Raw genomic sequence first — 23,054 nt, 5'->3', positions numbered from 1 at the left:
TGTAGGCAGAGGGGTTATGGTTGAAGGAGTCTGGGGGCTTTTCCTAGAAGGGTGCATCTTTCTTGTGTCCTCTTCCTCTCTCTTTCTCTCTGCTTCCTGACCCCATCATGAATTGAGCAGTTTTCTTCTCTGTTGGATCCTCCTGCCATAATGTGCTGCCTCACCCTGGGCCCAGAGCAATGGATTTGGCCATCTGTGGGCTGAGATATCTGCCTCCAATAAACTTTACCTTCTCTGAGTTGTTCTCACTTGGTATTTTTGTCAGAGAGGTGCAAATGCTGACTAAACAGCACCCCCCAAAAGCATAGCAACTTTGTGCGCTAACTTGGTAGAACAATGGCCAGGTTAGTGACAAGCACTCTTTTTCAGAAGAGGATCCTGCCTAAAGAGATAATAGCCATCAGCACTAATTTACCGCTCTCATATCTTCCACTATTCTAGAAAAGTATAATTTCTGGGGAAGAAAAACTTGCTAAGAGAACTCAGTTGCAGTAAGTAGCTGACTGACCATTCTGTTCTTGAAGGAAGACATCACTGTAGTTACAGAGAAGAAAATCCACTACTGGCAGAGCCTTTATTTTCAAAAAGGATTCTTAGACTAGAGCTCAGCACAGATCAAAAAGAGATAAATTTTGTAGAAAAGAATATCAAAGGGGTAAAGGAATCAAAGTTAATTATCTTGGCATTCAGTGTGAAAAGATTTGTACTCCCTGCATTCCCTCTCCCCCTCCATCTCATGAGCTTCACTGTTTAAAAAGCATCAATGAATGAGGGTCATAGTATCAGCCTGTACACTACAGGAGGCTGTGTCGCTCACCAACCTGCCATTTTCCTTCTACCTCTGGCTCTAAAATATTTTTTCTTGCAGCTTTGCTACACTTAGAGCTGCTCTCTTGGCTTCCATTCATCCCAACCTGGTGAATAACACAGTGTTTTATTGTTTCTGCTATTTGTGATTCTAAAAATTATTCCATAACTGTCAAAAAATATACTTTGCTTTTCAACAAAATTGTCCTCCTTACTAACTAGTTGTGCGTGTTTCTTTTAAAGTCTCTTAGTAGAATGACTTTCTTGTGGCACTTTTGTTTTACTTATTTCTACACATATGTAATATCTACAACGAGATGAAATTTTTTTGAAAGCAAGTATAGATTCTATCATTTGTTCTATACAAGACTTTTTAAAAAATTGACAATTGGTTCATATTTGTTTAATTATATTTTATATAGAAGCTTCTTCATCCTCTTGATCAATTTAATGACCAAGAAGAAAAATGAATCAATTCCTTTATTCCTTGGCATGTCCTGGAGGAACTAAGGATTAGGAATAGAAGATAAAAATACAAAGATCAAAAAAGGTTATTGTAACATGAGCTTGTTCTAAGCATACTATTAATTTCTATCACTGAAACACAAAAGAGCAAATTACTTTGCGTAGTTCAAAGAAATGGGTGAATTTTTCCCCCTCAGATAATTAACCTTAATCAGAATTAACTCAGAAAAAGAAAGTCAAATCGTACAGTACCTGGAGTTTGGTTTCCTGACTAGAGCCAACTTGCTGACAGAAGACTTCGAAGAAATCAGCTACTCCTTCTTCTACCCACAGCAAAGTCACTGACGTCTGGGTTTTGTTTACTGCAAAGAGTGACTTGGGAGGAGCTGGTTCTGAGGAAAGAAAGTTTTTTAAATGATTTAATGTAATTTAATGTGTTCCTTCTTATTTTACTAACAAGAAGGTAAATATATATATATATATATATATATATATATATATATATNTATATATATATATTTAAAATCCATATACAGGCAGTTAAGAGCCCATAAACATTTTACATTGCTTTTGAAATACTCAGAAGGCAAGAGGTTTTGCCTCTTCCCCCCTCCCATTTTATAGTTCTCTTTTTGGAACACTTCTGTTTTCTACTTCAGCTTTATTATAGCCCTAATCTAGTGATATTTTTTTGACATCTGTCCTGGAGTTAGCATTGTCTTGATAATACAGAACTTTCTGGAAGAGATACAAAAATATATACTTAACAAAGGTTGGGAAAATGAAAGTGGTGTGCTCCCTTCTAAAGAAAAGGTTCAGTTTGGTACTCAGCCAACAACCTGCTTTCCTTTCCCTGGAGGAAAGGGAGTTTGAAATACTTCAGTTAGAGGAAGGACTCGTGAAAATTTAGTCAAAATTAGGAAGGATTAAGCTAAACAGAAAATATGATTTTTTTTTTTAAGAGAAAAGGATTGATGGAAGGTGACTTGGATGATTCATACAATGTTAGGGATAAATTTTTTTATCTTAGGAATTTTGTCTTAATCAGTTACCCCACTAGTCAAGGAAGCTGTGATTCCCTCATACTCATTCTCAGTATTTGAGTCACTGGCTCGGTTGCCTGAGGACCCTGCCTGTTCCTCATTTCTAATAAGTGCTCTGCTGTCTTGTCCCCCATTACTAAATCTCTCCTGGTCTTCTGCCTGTGACCTGTCCTTTAGATGATGCTTTCCAGTAGGTAAAGTGCTGAGCCTGAATAAATATCCAGGTATGAAGCGGGGGTCCCTGTTCCCTGCTGTCAGAACCCCTTGACATTACTTGCTTGGACATGGTATATCTTACTGCCAGGTTCACATAGCCATATACTCTGCCCACCTGTATGTCCTTTTCAGATAACTAACCACTTTTGTCAGTGGTCCACTGCTTGTTACTCGATTTTGTTTCACTTCCTACCCCACTCTCCCAAGATTGGTCCCAAGTGCCTGGATTTTATCAGTGTTTGAAAAAGTCCTGTAAAGCTGTTCACCTCTTTGACAAGTATATATCTTTTGTGGGAAGATTTGGAGTTTCTTTCTAGAATATCATCATGGTAGCCCTGACCAGAAACAAGAAGTATGTCAGTCAGTTTTGATTTGATTTATTGCAGGTAACTTCAACTTAAGTCTAACTAAACAGAAGCATATTTCTTTCCAGAGGCAACTTGACAAGGTTAGGCAGGAGAGCTGAAGGAAGAAAGAGATGAGTTAGTCTCTGGCAAGCAAAATTCGCAATTGATGTCAGGATCCCTTTTTCATTTGCAATGAATTATCCACTCTCCAGACATTGCATTGTCTCACTTCTCTTCTGGCAAAGAAAAACTAATGAAACTGAGAGTTTCTGATGAAACTCAGAGGTCAATTTCCACCCCACATCCTTCAAAAATTGTCATTGCTAGTAGGATCCTGAATAAGAGAACAAGTCCTACAGCAGTTCTGACTCATGTAGAACGTGATCTTTGGCAGCAAGTGTAAGGTTCTTAGGGCAGAGTTGGATAATTTGTTAAGCTGATGCTGGATTTTTTTTTCTTTTTAAAAAATGCGCACTACAGAATTGCTCCTCAGAGTGAATCTCTGGGACTATACTCAGAATCCCTAGGGTGTCTATATTTCACTTCTTGGTAGATAGATAAAATCAGTTTAGCTATCCAATATGAACACTGCCCAAATCCAAGTCTCTGAATCCAACTTTTTATGCCTGCATACTCAATCAATCATCTGTGCCTACTTTGATATCTCACTATTACCTCAAACTCCTAATGGTAAAACTGAATCTGGCAGCCTCCCCTTCTCATAAATCAATTCTATCTTCCATGACTCCTGATTCTCTTATGAACATAGACATTCTTTCAGTTGTCTAAGTGAAAAATGTTGAGGCTTGCCTCTTACTTCTCAGTACCAGAGAGCATGTCTGCTAATGATTCTTGTCATATCTTCTGTTATCTATTTTTAAAAATATATTGCATGTTCAAGCTCTTGTCATCACAAGCATTGATTGTTATAGAGTCCTTTCCCCCTCCTCCCTACTGCTAATCTGTTCTTTCTTCCTTTTGTCAGTGATAGCAAAAAGCAGCTTATGATGCCGCTGGCTCATGTTAATCCTGTCTGTGCATGTCTACAGTGTCATATCTAAATGCACCACATTTTAAAGATTTACTTAAATTGGTTGCATGTCACCTAGCCATTAGTTTTATCACCAAACTACCCCACAAGTGCTGCCCCCTGTTAAAGTTACTCTTCTCACTGAACTTGACATGACCAATGTTCTTGCTCTCACATGATTTCTCTTTATTCTCTTTATTCAGCTCATTCTGAGGTCAAGAAAAAGTCTTAGCTTCTCCCCAAAGGCTTTCTGATGACTTTGTCTCTTGATGACTTATCCCTTCAGGGATTTTCTGTTGGCTTAATTATCAACTATTTGATCTGAGTGAAGTCCCAATCCTACTAGATCCTAATAGATTATTCATGTTTTATAAATTAATCTGTCTTCATCTTGAACTAGCCATCTGTAGGTACTCAATGTATCTTATTTATTGACCAATTTAAAACACGAGCCAGGATTTATTTACTAGAAAATTCAGGATTCCAGCATAAGTAACTCAGACATACTGTGGTTGAATTTTTATGTTCTCTACCTTTTCTTATGCTGATCATGTTGATAAAATATTCATATTTCAGTTGTGGAGTCAAGGACTATTGTGAATTATAAAAAGAACTCTCTGTGGTCTAAGGAAGAGGGCATAGTTACTAGAGTAGGGATTTCTTTTGATTTGACTGAGAATGTGAGTCCAGGTGATCAACAGAATCCTTAGGAAAATCTCCAAATGATCTGGGACTTCTAACAGCCAGGTGGCAAATTTTTCTTTCCAGGCAAAATATGGAGACAAGCGATTATTCCAAGGTCATGGCACCCATCATCACTGTATTCTTTCCCCAACTACATAGGCATATGAGCTCTGTAGGTCAACGAGTAACATATCCAAGTCATTGGCTTGTGCACTATTTACTCTCTTTGTGATAGGTGTATTCTTTAAATTAACCAGGCAGAAATTTAACTCTGGTATCCTAAAGGAAATAAAGTTATTACAGATTTCATTAGTGAGGGTATAATATGATTAAATTTGACTACTTGAGACAATATTTTTCCCAGAGAGTGTATTAAAATGCAAAATCTGTGTTGTACAACATAGCCATTAGCCATGCATAGAGACTGAGCACTTGAAATCTGGCCAGTCAAAAATAAAAGGTGCTGGGCTGGGGATGTGGCTCAAGTGGTAGCGTGCTTGCCTGGCATACACGGGGCGCTGGGTTCGATCCTCAGCACCACATAAAAATAAAAAATAAAATAAAGATGTGTGTTCACCAAAAACTAAAAAATAAATATTAAAAAAATTCTCTCTGAAAAAAAAATAAATAAAAATACAAGATGTTATGAATGTGAAGTACAAATTGGATTTTGAAGTTTAAGCATGAAAAAAGAAAATGTAAATGATTCTTTATATTGATGCTATTTTGTGTAGTCTTGGTTAAATAGAATATATTAAATTCAATTCACTTGTTTTCTTTTTACTATTTTTTAATGTGTGTACTAGAAAATTAAAAATTACATAGGAGACTCTCATCATATTCCAATTGGACAGTACTGAGTTAGAGTATTCCTTCCTATTTACTAGAGCAGAAGTCTAGAAATTCTTGGCAGAAGCTGCTTAGAAGACCCCTCCTTTTTGTTCATCTCTTCCCATGAAAAGACAATGTCGGCTTAGGCCCACAGCCTTGATGGTTTATGGGATTCAAGTTCTCATTCTCAGGCACAGGACTAAAAGGATTTAATGTTTAAATTTGTTCAGGCAACTGTACATGATAAGGGGTATACTGACATGCAGAAACTTTTGGACTGGTCTCTATCTGCATCATGGGAGGGATTGAATATCCCCAAACTTCATAGGTTGAAACCTCACAATAACTATATTTGGAGACAGGGCCTTTCAAGAGGTTAATAAGTTAAAATGAAGCCATTAGGTTGGGCCTAATCCAATTTGACTAATGTCCTTGTGAGAAGAGGAAATTTGGTCAAACAGATGCCAGGATGCATGCATACAAAGAAAAGACCATGTGAGGACAGGCCAAGGAGAGATACCTCAAGAGAAAGTGAATTTGCTGACAACTTGACCTTGGAATTTCAGCCTCCATAACTGTGAGTAAATCCACAGTTATCAAATGAACAAGTGAATTTAATTTAATATATTCTATTTAACCAAAACCACACAAAGTAGCATCAATAGAAAGAATCATTAATATTTTTTTTTTCATGCCAGGCGAGCGCACTACCGCTTGAGCCACATCCCCAGCCCCAGCACCTTTTATTTTTGACTGACCAGATTTCAAGTGCTCAGTCCCTATGCATGGCTAATGGCTGTGTTGTAAAACACAGATTTTTCATTTCTGCTTTTTAAAATTATTATTAGTTACACATGACAGTACAATGATCTTGACAATTCATACATTTGAACCAAATGGGGTATAATTTCTTATTTTTCTGATTGTACAGGTTGCAGAATCACATTGGTCATACAGTCTGTTGTTTAAACAACTCAGTCTGTGGTATTTTGTTATGGCAGTCTTACCACCCAATATAGTTTCTTATTATAAAAAATATCAATTACATTCTATCTCATAAAACAGAAGTATAAAAAGACCCCAACAATACTATGAAGAGCAAATGAGATGTATGGCATTGTACGCACATTTTATATAGGGTCAGGTAGATATTAGTTAGAGATCATCTCCTGGGTATCATTTTATATCTTGCTCAGTGACATTTTACATCTTAACTTCTTTAATATTCCATATTCTAAATATTCCATATTATTTGCTTAAAATAATCCACAATATTGATGAGTGTTGCATACATGGTAAAGGGAATAAATATGCTGTTTTTACAAAATACAACAAAGATATAGGTTTTCTTGCTTTTAGATATTCTAAAAGCTTTCTAACATTGCTGGTGATATATTCAACTATTTGGTCCTCCCTTTCCTTTTCTTTGCTCCCATTCAATGCCTCTCTGGATTTGGGTTGGGAATCTAATCTAATTTTAAAAGAGAGTCAAGTACCATGCACAGAACATGCGCAGAATGAAAGGCTGTAATACAATCTCTACCATTTAATTTAGATTGGATTATGAGAGGCTCAAGTTGTTGCCTTGGGTCTCTAGGGAGTGAAAGTGACCTTCTGTGAAGTATGAGCTGGTGTCATCCTTATTTTGTGCTTTAGCAAAAAAAAAATCTCTTCTTTTTCTTGGGAATTCCAAAGGAAACAGATGTAATGGATTTACTGTACCTTGGAACAGAGTGTAATGTACTTATTGTCTAAAATCTATCTGCTAGTTATTAGTGTTTCTTATATTAATGTGACTCATTGATGTAACCACCTAGCAAATGATGTTTATGAGGTCATAATTATTTCCATAAGGACCAGTAGTTTCTCTGTTTACATTTTAAACCTCTAAGCTTGATAAGTCACAGTACAAATGTGTGACATTGGTAATAAGAGGAAGTCAGTAGAAAAGCACTGTAAAAATCATCTTAACCTGTGATCAGCATGACCAAAATCTATTTTCAATCTTTAGCCTCACTGAGAGAAAATTTCTAGAATCTTCTGCATGTATACAGATATGAATTGGAAGTCTTTAAATGCTATATTATAGTCAGCCTTTTAAATTTTTATTTTTCTCAACTCAAGCAGTTCTAAGGTAAGCAGCACAAGTTATGTAACTAATATTCAATTTGGCCAAAGAGAACATCTGCAATGTAGGTAGTGAAAGCTGCATAACTTAAGTCACTGAAAAAAAAACATCTGCAAAAGAAAGCACTGTTAGAAGGGAAAAAAACAAACAAGAAGTCAAGAAATTATTCATGGTGAATTAAGATGTACATGCAGTAAAATTAAGAAGAGGAATATTTATATCAAACAATGGTAGCCTTTGTCAGACTTGAAGTTTATTAGGTCTTTTCTCATTAACTTAGGGAGATTCTTTTCCTAAATTCATTTAATTAGTCATTTTAATATTTTTAAATAATATTGGGAAATGTAAAAAAAACATTCAGGCAAATATTTAGCACCTAAAAAATGCATTAAATTACATTTAGGTCCTTTTCATATACAAAACATACGATTTTCCTCAGGAATTAGAAATATATCGCTGCCATTAATTTAAAATATATTTTTATGGTCTAATTTAATGACAGCAAATGTCACATCCCCTTCTATGAGTCATTGGGTGGGTTTATAGTTTTAGCAACTCAAGTAACTTCTAGAGATTAGGGAGAAAAAGTTCTCATTAATATTAGTTTCAAAACAAAATATCTGACTTCTTCCATTTTTAGATCCCAGGAATGAATGAAAAAAAATATATCTTTTTCTTTTCTTTTTTTTTTAACCTAGCATTTTATTTGGTTAAATTTATGTATCACAAAATTTTTAGACAAAGATCACTACCTACTTTCACTGTTTCATTAACTTGGTTGCCTTTATTTGAAATCAGGTTGAATGAAATTCTAAGACTTGGAATATAAAGATATTCTAGTCCAGATTTCCGTTTTATAGGTAGGTGACATAAATCTAAAGGGCCTGAGTCACTTTTCTAATGTAACATAATGTGAGAATGAGAACTGATATCTAAAACCTCCATAAAAATAAACCTTCTAAAAATACGAGTATTTTCCATTCATTTCCGTATTGGGGTAACAAGGTCTCCTGAAATGTTACGATATCCAGAAGACTAACTTTTTCAGGATGGATACTTGCTGAGTATTCAAGTGTGAGATTTCACAGACATTGCTGTACAAGTCCGACATCCAGATTCTTCCAATATATTAAAGAGGATAAGATACTTGCAAAATATGTAGTCACTGCTTGGTGGTCAGAAGAAATGCTTTTAAAAAAGTGCTGACGCTATGTGGCAGGGCTGTGGGCAGTTGGCAGTGACTCAGAGGATTTCAGTGGGAAATGGGGAGAGATGTGTTGAGGATAGGTATTGGTGAGTCTCAAGCCCAGTGCAGAGCAGTGACATACCTATCACTGAAATCTAAACTAGAAAGCAATATATGTGTGACTGCTGGTCATAAAGGTCTATACAAGAAGAATTGTGGAACCATTATGATATCCTACAAACCTAAAGAACATGTATGATTATCTCCTAAGAAGTCAGTCAGAAGAGACTTTCACAGTTGCCATCATCACCCACCCTTTTGACTACCCCATCAGTGCCCACATCTCTATCTTTCATTGTCTTACTGAAGATTCACCCCCAACCCTCAGCTCCTCTCCTGGCTGCCATCTCCTCTGGCCCAATCAGGGACATCATTTAAAGTCTCACTTCTAATTATCCTGAATCATTGATTTTTTTCCCCCTGCTCTATAGAATCATTCTGATTAGCTTACAGTCAAGCTTTTTCCATTCCGTTGAAGAAGAAAAAGAAAAGAAAAAAAAAAAACCAACAAAAATTCATAAATTCTTTATTATTCAGCTTCTGCTCACTTCATCTTTTTTCCTTTATAATAAAATTTCTCAAAAGTTTTTCTATTCCAGCTGTCTTGAGCTTTTCTCTTTGCATTCTCTTGGAGCTCCTTCAAATTGGATACTTTTGCTCACTGCTCCACCCAAATGCCTTTTCTCAAAATCTGCAGTGACTTCTAGGTTGGTTGCTCAGATCAGTGTTCAGTTCTCATTCTTCATCTTACCTGACTTATCTGCAGATTTCCCTGCACCATCAAGGCTCCTTCTTTGCCTGGCTCCTATGATATCGCACTTTTCTTGGCTCCTTCTTGCTTCTCTGTCTAGTCATCCTCTTTTGCTGGTTTTTCCTTGTCACTTTTACTTCTTAATGTTGAAGTGTCTTGGAGCTTAGTCCGTGGATAGAATTCTTTTTTCTTTCTTCATTCCTAATAACCTGCTCAAGTCTGTTTCTTGACTACTCTTAAATTTATTTCCATACATGAAGTCCCCACTGAATCAAACTCCTTAATCTAACAGCCTGTTCAGTGCAGTATCTCTTCTGTAATGTTTAACAGACACTTGGGACTGCTGACCAATCAGAGACGAACTTAACAATCTTTCCTCCAGATCACTTTGTCCTATAATCTTCAACTCAATAAATTGCACCTCTGTCCTTTCAATTGCTCAGATCCTAGGTTTTGGTGTCTTATCACTAATTCGGAGACAACATCTAAGTTCATCAGTAGTTTCTCTCAGCTCTGCCTTCACAATACATTTTTTTATGTGACCACTTTTCATTGCTACCAGCATGATGCAAGCAATTTCTTGTATGGATAGATATCAATGGTCTCTTGACTTTGAAGAACTATATAATTGATCATAAAAGTCCAACCTGAATGGAACCACTGTATAACCCAGCGGTATCACTTCTTGGTATTTATCCTGAAGAATTAAAGTCAGCATACTATAGTGCTACATGCATACCCAGGTTTATAGCAGCACAATTCACAATAGCCAAATTATCAAACTAGCTTAGGTGTCTGGCAATGAATGACTAGATAAAGAAAATGTGGGATATATATACATTGGAGTTTTATTCATCCTTAAAGAAAAATTAAATGATATGATTTGAAGGTAAGTGAATAGTACTTGAAAATATTATGTTAAACAAAATAAACTTCACTTAGAAAGTCAAGGGTACTGTGTTTTCTCTTACATGTGGAGGCTGAGAGAAAAATGGGGGGGTTGGGGAAGTGGGGAGAATCTCATGAAAATAGAAGGGAGGCCAGTAGAGTAGAGAGTAAGGGGGTTAGGGGGAGGGAAGGGAAAGGTACCGGAGAATAAAATTGGCCAAATTGTACTGTTATATTGTGTGTATGTTTGGATATGTAACAACAAATCGTGCTATTCTGCCTAATTATAATGAACCCAATGTGTCCAACTTGGATCATCTGGGGAAGGAGGGGATTTCTAAGAAGATTGTTAGATTTTAACTGATCCATAAGAGGTGCAAACTTGTATTGCCTAAGGCAATACAGATGTGTGGTCATCTTACCTAACTGGTCTTGTACTTTTGCTCTTAGCCCTAAACAGTTCCTACCAGGATCCTACTGTGAAATGTGTCAGTGTTGTGACTCCTCTGTTAACCCATCCCATGGAGCATCCTCTCACTCAGGAAAATGCTCTTCAATGACCCCACACTGTCTGCTCCCTTGTTACCTCTCCGGCCCGCCATCTACTACTTTCCCCTTTGTTGAATCTACTCTAGCCTTCTTGATTATTCTTTGAAATTACCAGGCTCACTGATGCTTCCAAGAGTCTTTACCTGTGACCCCTTCTGCTCACCTGATAACCTCCTACTTAACTCTTTGCTTCATCCCCTCACCTTCAGGTTTGGACTCAAACATCACAGTCACAGTGACACTTACTCCACCCACAACAAATATCGCACTTACCCCTCAGCACTCACTGCCTTTGCTTCTTCTTCTTCTTTTTTTTCCCCACAAAACATCACTGTTCAACATCCATGTAGCTATATTTATCATCCCTTTTTTTGTACTAGAACAGGCCAAAATTTTTTGTTATTTGTGTATACCCAGAACCCAGAATAGTGTGTGGCACATAGTAAAAGCAGACTAAATGTTTGGTGGTTGATAAAATGAATGAATGCGTTTGTAAAAAGTACATGACTTTATTGTTGTGTATGTGTGTGTGTGTGTGTGTGTGAGAGAGAGAGAGAGAGAGAGAGAGAGAGAGAGAGAGGAGAGACTGGTATGTGTGTATAACGGGGATGTGTATATAATGAATGTTACAGATATGCACACTTTGTTTCCTTTCCTTCGATTTTTCTTCCCATCCATTCATTCATTCGTCCATTTTTTAATCTTCTTTCTCTCTGTGCTATTTGACACCATTTATTCACATTCTCAACTTACTTGGCTCTTTTTGTGTGTGTATGGGGGGAGAGAATAAGAAAAAAATCATTAGTTATATACTAGGAGAGGATTCCAGGAAAGGGTGGCTAGGGAGTGGTACTTCAGACTTCAGTAAGGTATGACTCACACACTTAACCCACTCCTTTCTAAAACCAAGGACTGCGTATACTCAAGCAACTATTTCCAAAATTGTAAACTCCATGGCTTCAACAAAATGATAAACAAATGTTCTTAAGAGGGAGTGAGACCACAAGTACAACAGGCTGGTCAGAAAACCCAGTTTATTAATCTCCATAATTATTTGCAATCTACCGAAGAAAGAGAGGACAAGGGATCCAATACTTCCCAAATTCTAAACATCTCAAAGTGTTTCTGTTTTTCTGTTTTTCCCCTTGTCTGTGGCCAAATGATGTTTTAAAGATTTCTAATCTATTCAAAAATTTTCATGACTGAGATTCAGAAAATCAAGCTAATGTTGTCCTAATGTCCAAATTATAAAAAGGGAACAGAAAACCACAGAGCGGGTGTGGGGATCCTCCCTTGTTTGTTACATGTGTTATGAAGGAAATGAAGGTTTTAGAGAAAACCCAATTCAGGAACAAATATGCAGAAAACAGATAAAAAGAATTGATCCTGTGTCCAGACCCAGGTCTGCCAGGGGTAGAGTGAGTGGGTCCAGCCTTCCTAGGCTCTGTTGTGCTGCAAGGCAGCACAGCACCCAGCCATCCCCAAACCCTCTCCAAGCACTGGCGGTACAGGATTCCTGTCCTGACTCTGCCTGCACAAGTCTGTGGGCAGGAAAAAGCAGAAGTTTCACAATGGTGGTATGCAAATCCTGTCTTTGGGTTTTTTCTTTCCTCACTGGCTAGTCTTTCCCAGTGTCTCTTGCTGGCTTCTCCTGGGCTCAATCTGTAAGTGCTGAAGTGTTTCTTGTAGGCTAGATCCAGGGCTTTTCTGCTCATCTGTTTCATCTTATTACTTGGTGACCTCATCTTAGATGCCCCCAAATGATCTTTCCAGCCTAGAAATTCTCCTCAATTTCCAGACACATCTATCAATAATCTCTTTATTTAACCTCTGCTCTTTGATGTCCCACAGTTATCACAAATTTATATCCAAAGAAAAATCCTTGATTCTTACTTTACCCCAAATTTACTGCTCCTTTAGTTTTTCAAGACTTTTCCATCTTAATGAATTGTACCACCATCCACCCTAGTTGCTCAAGAGCCATGCCTAGAAGTCAATGTCAATTTCTTTCTCTCACTTCCTATCTCTGTCCCAACAAAAGGTTGACACAACCTTCAAAATAGCTCCACAATTCTGTCCACTTCTCTTCATCTCCATTATAACCACTTTAGTCAAGGTTTCCATTCTCATGGGACTTATTTAGATTAGAATGTTATTTTTTAAACTGGGACAAATAACCCTTTTTTGGTTGTTGACTCAACCATCCTTTCTCCCTTAAGCTACCAGAGGGACTGTTTCAAATGTAGGTCAGATGTTTTTAAATCCTCTAAATGTCCCATGGCTCTAAATGTAAAATTCTACCTCAATGCCTTCAAAATCCTGTACAATCTGGTCTCTGCCTATCCCCTCCACATAGCACACTTCCCCAACCTTCTGTGGATGATCCTCTTTGGTTATTCAGACCTCAGCTTTGATGGCTCTCTCAAAGAAACCTTTAACCACACAGTGACTGTACCACAGTGCCCTGCTTTAATGCTCTGTGAAACACTTATCATTTTCCTTTTACTAGATCATAAGTTATTTGTGGACATTTCTGTGAAAGAAAGCTTTGGGTTCATTGCTACAAGTAGTTTGACTTTTCACCAGTGCTTGCAAGGCTGTCAATATATATTTGTGAGATGAATTAATAAGTGAATGTTCTATTAGCACAGAGCTGTCTTGTAAATGTCCAACATTTACCATTCTTGTTTCTTTTCCTTTCTTCTTCCTCCTTTTTTTAAGGTTGGAAAACTGATTCTCTGATATAAACTTCCTAAGTCCTCCTAAAGTTGGCCCAAAGTTCTAGTTGGATTCACCAAGACTTGGAGATATGACTGGTTATTGGTTGAAAACATAGTCATGTGCAGACCAGTGGTTTCTTCCAACACGACAGGTCTTAGGTACAGATTTAATTTTTAACATTTGTGTTGACATCCAAAGGGACTGGTCATCACATACCACCATAGTACCATGAAACTGCAGGCATTCAGAAATTCCCTGTGGGAGGACTGGCTCAACATTCTGTAAATAGCACCACTGATGGTATGTGTCTTAATGTGGATGTTTGCTGTTGACATTATAATTGAAAATTCTTGGCAATTATTTTGAGAAAGGGCTCTTTACCTTTGCACATGTCATCTTGGATTAACTTATGTTATACTATAGTCATCGGTAGTTTAATTTCTTTCCACAGAGCTAAATCCTGCCTCCTATGATAGACATAGCATAAAGAGACCTCTGTCAGAGAAGCTGGAATGCTGGTTAACCCAGCTAGTTTTGGTCCAAGCTTTAACAAGAGCATTCTGATTGAAATGAAAATCTGTGTGTCAAAATTTTATTTTCCTGTAAAGTAGAATTAATATGACTTTTGTGAACACCAAAATGAACACTGTGAAGAAACAAAATGGTATGAAGTTTTGTGAAACAAAAAATAACTTCCATTCAGTTATTTTAAAAGCACAATGCTATTTCACTTCTATCAAAGATGAAATTATTTTGGTTAAATATTAGCTACTACTTTCAACCTTGAAGTCTACTATTTCAATTCAATTCAGTAATATATATTGAGCAGCTCTAGGTGGCAAGGCATTGTGTTATGGAAAATTGTGAGAGCTAGGGGCTTGGGATGTGGCTCAGCAGTAGAGTGCTCACCTAGCACATGCGAGACCCTGGGTTCGATTCTCTGTACCACATAAAAATAAATAAAATAAAGGTATTGTGTCCAATTTAAAAATTGGGAGAGCTAATAAAATACAATAACATGATTAGTAATGAAAAATAGAATGTTTTATCAAAAGGATAAAAAGTTAGATTATTTAGTTTATTATTTAGGCATATTATGTATAGATTGTCTTTCAGGGAAGAACAAGATAGAGACAATATTCCATCTGCTATTAAGATATTAATAAAGAAAAGCTTTTTTATTTCATAGAAATAATTTATCTAGGAACTTGCCTTTTACTCTTGAAAAGTTTAAAGGAAATTTACCAGTTGGCTTAGACAGTCCTATGTATCAGGCAAACATGGAAACTCAAGACCTCATGATGTTTGAGAAAGCATCTTGATTTTCAACTTACACTCCCAATGAAGACATAATTGTACTAGTTATAACTTCTCCCCATATTCTCAGGGCTCCATAAGTCATTTGTAATGTCACAATATCATCAGAATGACAGAGAAGCCTATACTAAGTCCAATGAAAATGTTATTTTGGTAAGCACACTCTGAATTTGAATTGCAAAGGAGATTGATTATACAAATTAATTGGAGAAAGAAGCCAGGACCTCAAACACACAGCTACATGTAATAATAATGCTTGGGAAAAGAAAGACACTGAGGACATGAGTGAAATCTTCAAGTAGTTCTGGTTACCTGGAAATGATTTTTGAACTGACCTTTCAATTCATGGGAGACACAATCTGAAATAGGAAGGTAAGCTTTTATCTTAATAAGTAGATGATGCCATGTTGGAAGTTGGTATTCTCTAAAATTCAAGCATGGGCCACCAGTGAAGAGGAATAGATTACCTGCAGTGTACAACCCTATACTTGATTCCCAAAGTGAGAAGCACTGTTCCCTTGAATGTATTTGGAAACATGCAGGAATGTTTTGTGTAGTCAGAATACAGGGACTTGACAAATATTGGCTGTCCACAATGAGCAGGAGAATTTCAAATAAAAAACTGTCTCATCTCCTATATGCCACATGACTTCAGAATGTCACACAAGAATAATTTACCATAAAAATAAATTTCATGTACTTTACTGCAATGATATTGAAAAAATTTCAAAGAATTAAGTAAAATAATTAAGAAGAAAATTGTCATATTTAAATGGATTAGGAAGATATCATTTAAAAATTGTTCAATAATGTACTTTTTCTTCCCATAGTATCTTTTCAAAACATCATGTATTTCCAACTACATGATGCATAATTTTAAAGGGGTTTAGTACAAGAATTTAGTTTTCATCATGTCAAGTGTGAGTTAAAAAGGATTCAAGACTCAGTACCCTTTGCCTTTAGTTGTAGAGAAATGTGCCTACTGAATGAATTAAAGAAAGCTAGCTTTTGTTTTGTTTTGTTGGAGATTTTCTAAAAATTCCTCACAGACACAATGCTACCCATGGTGTTATTCCACTAATAAAGCACTCCTTACTCATAGCTGCACACATGAACATATGAGATAACAAAGATGATTCAGGGACATATTATAAATTAATAGACACCTGAAAGCCTGATATCACTAAACTGTATCACCATTTGGGAAATAGTTTTGTTATTGTCTTCCATATATTTAAAATTTTTGAGATATAAAAGTGGTAAGAGATCTATGTTGTGAACATTACCTATTGAAATTATGAATTCACTTTTGAGTTGTTTTCATACTGATACTGTCCCAAGAGGTCAACAACACAACTTTTTTGCCAATCCATTCTCCATTGCCTGCTGCCAATTATAGGATCAGAAACTAAATGTATATCTTAATATATAATAACCATTATCCAACTATTCCTCTATCCTTCCTACCCTTCCTAGTTTCTAGTAGTCACTATTTTACTCTAGAAGATACATGTTGTATTACACAGTGTCACTTCCAAGCTGTATGTCAAATTATAAAGAATTATTTGACATTACTGCACAGTAAGTTTCAGCTCATTTGCGAGAATACCCTACTTTCCTCACCTTCCCTCATCCACAGTCTATTGTTTTCTTGCTATGTTATCTCCACATTAAGGTCATCTACCTCTTGGTCTCATCATATGCAAATACTTCTAATTTCTTCTGATTTACTCTAACTCTAGATTTATTCTAGGGCACACTTGTATCTGGGCTTTCTCAGTTATTTATTATTAATTAATTTATTTTCAGTTGTTCCTTCCATCATTTAAAAAATATTCTTTTATATATTTATGGATATATTTTCTGAAAATTATAAATTATCAGGACTACTGGTCAGTTCTTGCAAACATAAACTTGTTCATTTGAGCTATGTGTATGCAGTAGGCAACTTCATAAGTCTTTCAGAGTAGCTGTGTTTGAACACACATACATAGGGGACTCTATTATTTTGTTATAAATATTTTTCATTCATATTAATTTTATATTCATATGAAATTATAACAACTTTAAAAAAACTAGTGTGTGGGTTATTTTAGCTATGAGTGTCTATTTAAGATAATTAATAGCCATTTATATGAAAAGGGGATGTTGTCTAACAGTTAAAAATACTGCACTAGATATTCTCTAACATACATCCATCTTTAAAACAAACTGTGTTCATTTATGGTTTTAAGAATGGTAAATACACCTGTCTCCCAGCATAATATACATTTTACTCACAAAAACTTATTCTAACTTAACTATATTTTTGGGTAGTATAAATGTCTACCTTCTGCCTCTTTACAAGAGAGAATTAGCTCTTTTCAGTTATTATTTCATTGAGTCCTTGACTGAATTAAGGGATCAAGCACCAGTTCTCCCAGTGTGATAGTTTCTACACTTGCCCATATACTCCTACCTAGCTTGACAAGGCGGAGTGTGGAGGTGTTGCTTCCTCTTTCCGTGCAAGCTGTTACTGAGAGGTTGTATATGTCTCCCGGAGGTAAGCTGAGAATCGCAGTCATGACATTTCGTGTTACCTGGAAGAACATCCAAATCCAGGGCTTAAACTTCTACTGAATGAACCAGCACACTATTCTACACAATTACAAGGCTATAGCACCATTCCTTCTCTGTTTTGTGCTGTGATCTACAATTATATTACTTATATTACATATAAGTTATGTTCTCTGAAAATTATACAAATTTCTCATTTGAGCCAAATGCAAGGAGACTTAAACATGTATATCCACTCCAGATAAAACAATTCAGTAATCCATTCCCTTATTTGATATAGATATTGCTCTAGTGTTTTCCCACATAGTCGCAGCAGATTTTAGAAAAGATATTGTTGGGTTGTTACCAATACACACATTCTGAAAGGCTCAGAAGAAACCTAGCTATGTCTATAGACATGGCTTTCTACCCAAAGACTACATTTCCCATCCTCTCCTGCAGCTGGGGGGGCATGTGATCATGTGTGCAATGAGCGAGTTCATATTCTATAAGTGCTGGGCCTCCATGTCCTCTCTTGCCTTCTTTCTGCAGACTGCAGGATGGACGAAATGATAATGAACTTCTCCTGTGCAAATGACAACTCCACATACTGGCAAATGGAGCAGGAAAATAGAAAGGACCTGGGTGACCCATACTAGGCTATAATTAAAAACAACAAAAAACTTGTATTTTGTTTTTTGTTTGTTTGTTTGTTTTTATTATAGTACTTTAAGTCTGTATCCTAATGAACACAATGCTTAAAAGCTAATAAACTTGGAGAGAAGAAATCAATATCCCCAGTGTATCCAAATATTTAGGTGTTGGTGATATATGGAGAAAATATTGAAATTTGTTAATTATCATTTTCTTGAAAATGTTTGGAATCCTGAAGAATGATCTCAAATCATAACTTTAAATATAAATTAAACCAATAGTTATCTCAGCTATTACAACTCACTATTAGAGATTAAAGATAAGTTCTATATAAGAAAGAATGTAATTTTGGGTTGTTCTATTTCCTGAGCCCAAACAGTGCCAGTTGGTATACAAACATATGTTTATCTACATAAATGTTTGCTTAGTGGTTTTTAATAGTCCATGCTACTAAATGTTGAGATGCCTAATATTTGAATTCAAAAAAACATACGCTCTTTTTAATTTTCTTCTTTCCTTCTGCAACAACCATCCAGTGCAGCATTCTAGAATGGGACAGGTCAGTGGTGTCATCTCCATATGTCCAGCTGATAGATAACAGACTATTGAAATATTCCACAGAAGTGATTTCTGGAGCTACTGGGGCTATGAAGGAGGAAAGAGATACAACTTAGTACAAAGGACTAATAAAGTACTTATCAGGAGAGGATGAAATCCCATATAGAAACATTTTAGGGAATTAAAGCTAACATCAGGCAATGGCCTGGGGACTCCTGGATCTCTCAGAAGCAGAGAACACTGGGTACAGTGTGGACATTTATTTCATGGGACTTCATCTTGTGTAACTCAAACACAAGACAGCTAGACCCAATGGTGCCCCCTGTTATGTGATCCAGTTACAGGGTTCCTAGTATGTTTTCTTGCTTGGGTATGCTTGTTTCAGTCAATTAGTAGGCATTGGTAAAGTTATTAACCAAGCAGTATTGGAAAACTTGGGGTCCTACAGTATAAAATCTCTTCCATTGTGGTACAGTGAAGATGTTGATGGGAATAAGGAGCAAAAGGAGAGAAAGGTGAGGAACAGAATACATAGTAGCTCTCTAAGTAGGATAGAAGGCAAATGTTATTTCCATAAGATAACAAGACAGAATCATTGACAATGTCCAGCCCTGTGGTTTCAAGAAGTACTGCCCAAATTAAGTGGTAAAGGAGAAGGAATAATTTTTTTTAAAATCATGCCACAAAGCTAAATTCTAACACTGCTTATTTTACATCCTAACACAGTTAAATTTTTAAAAAATTGCTAATTTAGGAGCAGAGTTCATCACAAGATTTATAAAACATGAGCTCTGAAAGCATATTTTAATGAACCTGGTAATTCTAAAGATTTTAAGAAACATTTAATTTATACATGTAAGTTGGCATGACAACTATGAAATATTCTCTGAAATGCAGCACAAAGCCAACAAAAATGGGAGGAACATTTATGTAAATCATGAAGCTTTCTCTTCATTAGTATGCTGGTAGAACTCATAACAAACATATATAACTGACTATGCCTTCAAAAACAATTATTCACTGAAAACTTTTAATACCTGTATATAAATAAAAACACATTTCTGTTTCATAGGTAATAGGAATTAGCATTTCTAGCATGCTTTACATAAATCATGAACTATCAACAATACCCACATCTTACTTCAGATTATTCTAATATAGGAAAAAATAGCTGTGGCTTCTTTATAGCTTTTTAAGATATTCCAGGGTACTTTATCACATCCAAATACCTATACATGTATTTCCTCAAAGGATATTTTCTCATGTTCTAATTTTAGTGAGGACAAGAACACTTTTTAAAATTACAAACCCGGCAATGCATAGCAAACCCAACAAGCACCGGTCTTCAGGTTTTTGTACTCCATATTGTTGCTTCAAAATCCATCATAGTGCTAAAAGACCACCAGATGTCACTGTTTGTTTAGTAATCATTATTTGCTATCCAAGCCCAATTAACTATGGACTTGGCTTGCAAAGTTGCCTGACAAAGATAATGGAATTGAGGTTCTAATTAATCACAATTAATTCAAATATTTTATTCCTATTTCCTTTTATATCAATTTGGCAATTAGATTAAATTTCAAAGGGAAATATTATAGGGAAATTAAATTAAATTTCATAGGGAAATAAAGCATGAAAGACTCATTTATTATAAATAAGATCCTTATTTGAAATCCTGTAAGAAAGGCCAAAAAAGAATATAATTTCCATTGCTTTAAAAAATAAGTATAAAATATACTTTAATAGTGATTTATATTTAATTCTGACACTATACTATGAAGTATTATACTTATGGATATGAGAATTGAAAACATCTATATTAATATGCTTAGATAATAATACTTTAGACCATTGGTGTCAGTATGGCTGAGATGTTTGTTCCAGGAAAAGATAAGAAATTCCTAAAGACCAGCGTGCCGGGGACTGTTAACTGCTCATCAAGGTAAATAACTCTTTTGTTAACCACTTTTTTTTTTTAATCCAGATTTCTATGTGCACCTTGACTATTATACATTTTACTCCAGCTCAGTTCCCTAGTTTAAAAGGCACACCTTGAACCACTCAGAATGGTGACTCCTAAGATATTTTGTTTCTGATGTCCCTCTCTGAGACACTGCAAAGAATCTGTTAAGGTGGTATTTGAATATACAAAGTTTTGCTCTATTAACCAAATATCAGGCAATATTTTAGATACACTGATAAAAACAAGAGCTCAGGACCATTAAGATAATTGTTCAAGCTCTGTAGCTGGAAGTGAGCAGAAACTGGTTCTGAGTTTTTCAGATAGCTGTTCTGCCTGAGAAGGAAACAGTATTCTCTGAAAGCTAATTTCAAGAAACTTGAACTCTAAGAATTATTGATACAGTGAAGTTTAATTATAAAATATGTGATCATTAATGCATTCAAGAGGTTAGCACAGTGATTTTCCAAGGATTGGTATTTTCTCCTTTTCTTAGTCTTTTTTTTTTTCACTTACATATGCAATTATTTCTATTAACATCTGAAAAAAAAGAGTACTTTGGATATTGATTTGTAAAGAAAATGACATATCATGTAAATTGATTGTGTAAGAATTCACATCTGATTGATTTCTTTTCATTTGTTTCATTAATAATTTGAACAGAAGAAAGCTAGATGTCCAACGAGGAAAGGATTTTGGCAAAACTATTCATCATCTAATAATTCTAATTAACAATAAATCTCTCAGTACAACTCTGTACAAGTAGAGTGTATTGTCCAAAAACAAGTTCCTGAAATCTCTTAGTTCAAACAACAAGGTTAATGTTTTTTTTGATGAATTTCTACTTTTCATTGTTTTCTTTAACTGTTGATGGTATAACTATATCATTTAAGTTCCTCAGTGATCTAAATAGTATTTTAAGTACCTCAACTTTGAGCAATGTATTTTGCTAAGTAACATCTTCAATAAAGAGGTAATAAGACATAATAATAATAGATAATTGATACCACTGTCTTCTCAATTTTGCACGTAAAAAACCTGAGGTGTAGAAAAGTTAACTTGCTCCAGGAGATCTCTGTTCAAAGCCTACTTTAAACTCCTGCAATGTACTCTACCACAGCCAGGCTGTGACTTTAAAACTGGCTTAATTATAAGGAAATGGATGTTGCCTAACAAATATACTCATTGAATGGGTAAGGTCAATTGAGTGTGCTGTGTAAAGCCGAAGGCTCTGCTGCTATACCCCTGTTCTAATCAATCCCAACTGGGAAGCACATGTCAAGGGCAATTATCAGAGCAAAACTAAGTCAAGGGCAGCAACTAAGAATAAAAATGACATCTTAATTTTTAAAGGTTATCAATTCAACAAATAACAAATGATCAGAATCAAGTATATTATCTCCCATGAAATTGATGCTCATTCAGTGCTGGGTGGATGACTGACCCTTTCTGGAGATGTGGCCCCTTAGTATCTGCTCAAAATAAGGTTCTCTGTCATCGAACCATCTCCTACACAATGCTCACCTGTTATGAAGCTTATGGTGGAACTGTCACAACAGCTCAGTTCTGGCTCTCCCCATGTCACCATGGTTACCCGAAAGTTGTAGTACCATGCTGGCAACAGATTAGCTATTCTCTGAATGGGGCAAAAAAGCAAAGAGACAAAGGACTAAGAAGAAAGTAATATTTTTGGAGTAGTGCATTTTCATTGGGTCATAATAAAATTTTTATTTTCCTTTTTTTGTGTCTTGTATTTGTAATTCTTTCTGAAAGGAAGTGAGCCATAATAAAATACTAAACTAAATTTTTTTGAAGATGATTCAATGATAAACAAATATTTCCAATTTTGGCTTCAGTATGCAATTTCCTAAATTTTAATACACATTGAAATAGCACTTGTTTGTAAGTAACCATACATGTACTTCTCCCTATTTATTAGACAAGTGACCTCTCACAAGTCTGTATTCTTTCAACATGGATCATGAGCCAGAGTCTTGTTGGGTGATAACTACTACAGACCTCACAGGGTAGAGGATAATTGTGTACTTCACGCATAATCTGCAGGTAACCTATACTTTAAAAAATTATTTAGTCTCACGGAGAAAATCATTTATAGTTTTGTGAAAACCATCTGTAATGGCCCAGTAATATAGGTATTGAACCAATTTGTAGATTCCAGAAAGAGTGGTCACTAGAGTTCAACAGGGTCAAATAACTATTGAAGGCCTGAGGGAAACCTTTTGTGTTTTCCTCCTTAGGACCAGAGAAGCACAATAAACACTTTCTAAATCTATTCTGCTTTGGGCAAATGCAATAAAAAAAAG

General features: G+C 35.7%; 1 protein-coding gene across 1 annotated transcript in view; it reads right to left on the bottom strand.

The window, feature by feature from the left end:
• The window catches only part of Ptpro (protein tyrosine phosphatase receptor type O), a 224,369-nt gene that overhangs the window by 45,972 nt on the left and 155,343 nt on the right, over nucleotides 1–23,054 (bottom strand). Inside the window, exons 10-13 of the mRNA XM_048787184.1 lie at nucleotides 22,255–22,366; nucleotides 18,706–18,857; nucleotides 17,482–17,602; nucleotides 1,525–1,664 (exon numbers count right to left, since the gene is read on the bottom strand). Coding sequence (XP_048643141.1) covers nucleotides 1,525–1,664; nucleotides 17,482–17,602; nucleotides 18,706–18,857; nucleotides 22,255–22,366 — 525 coding nt within the window. The remainder of the gene's footprint in view (nucleotides 1–1,524; nucleotides 1,665–17,481; nucleotides 17,603–18,705; nucleotides 18,858–22,254; nucleotides 22,367–23,054) is intronic.

This window comes from Marmota marmota, unplaced genomic scaffold (assembly GCF_001458135.2).
Source record: "Marmota marmota marmota unplaced genomic scaffold, marMar, whole genome shotgun sequence".
Classification (NCBI taxonomy): Eukaryota; Metazoa; Chordata; class Mammalia; order Rodentia; family Sciuridae; genus Marmota; species Marmota marmota.
Note: the sequence above shows the minus strand (reverse complement) of the source record. Positions and strands in the feature narration are given on the sequence as shown.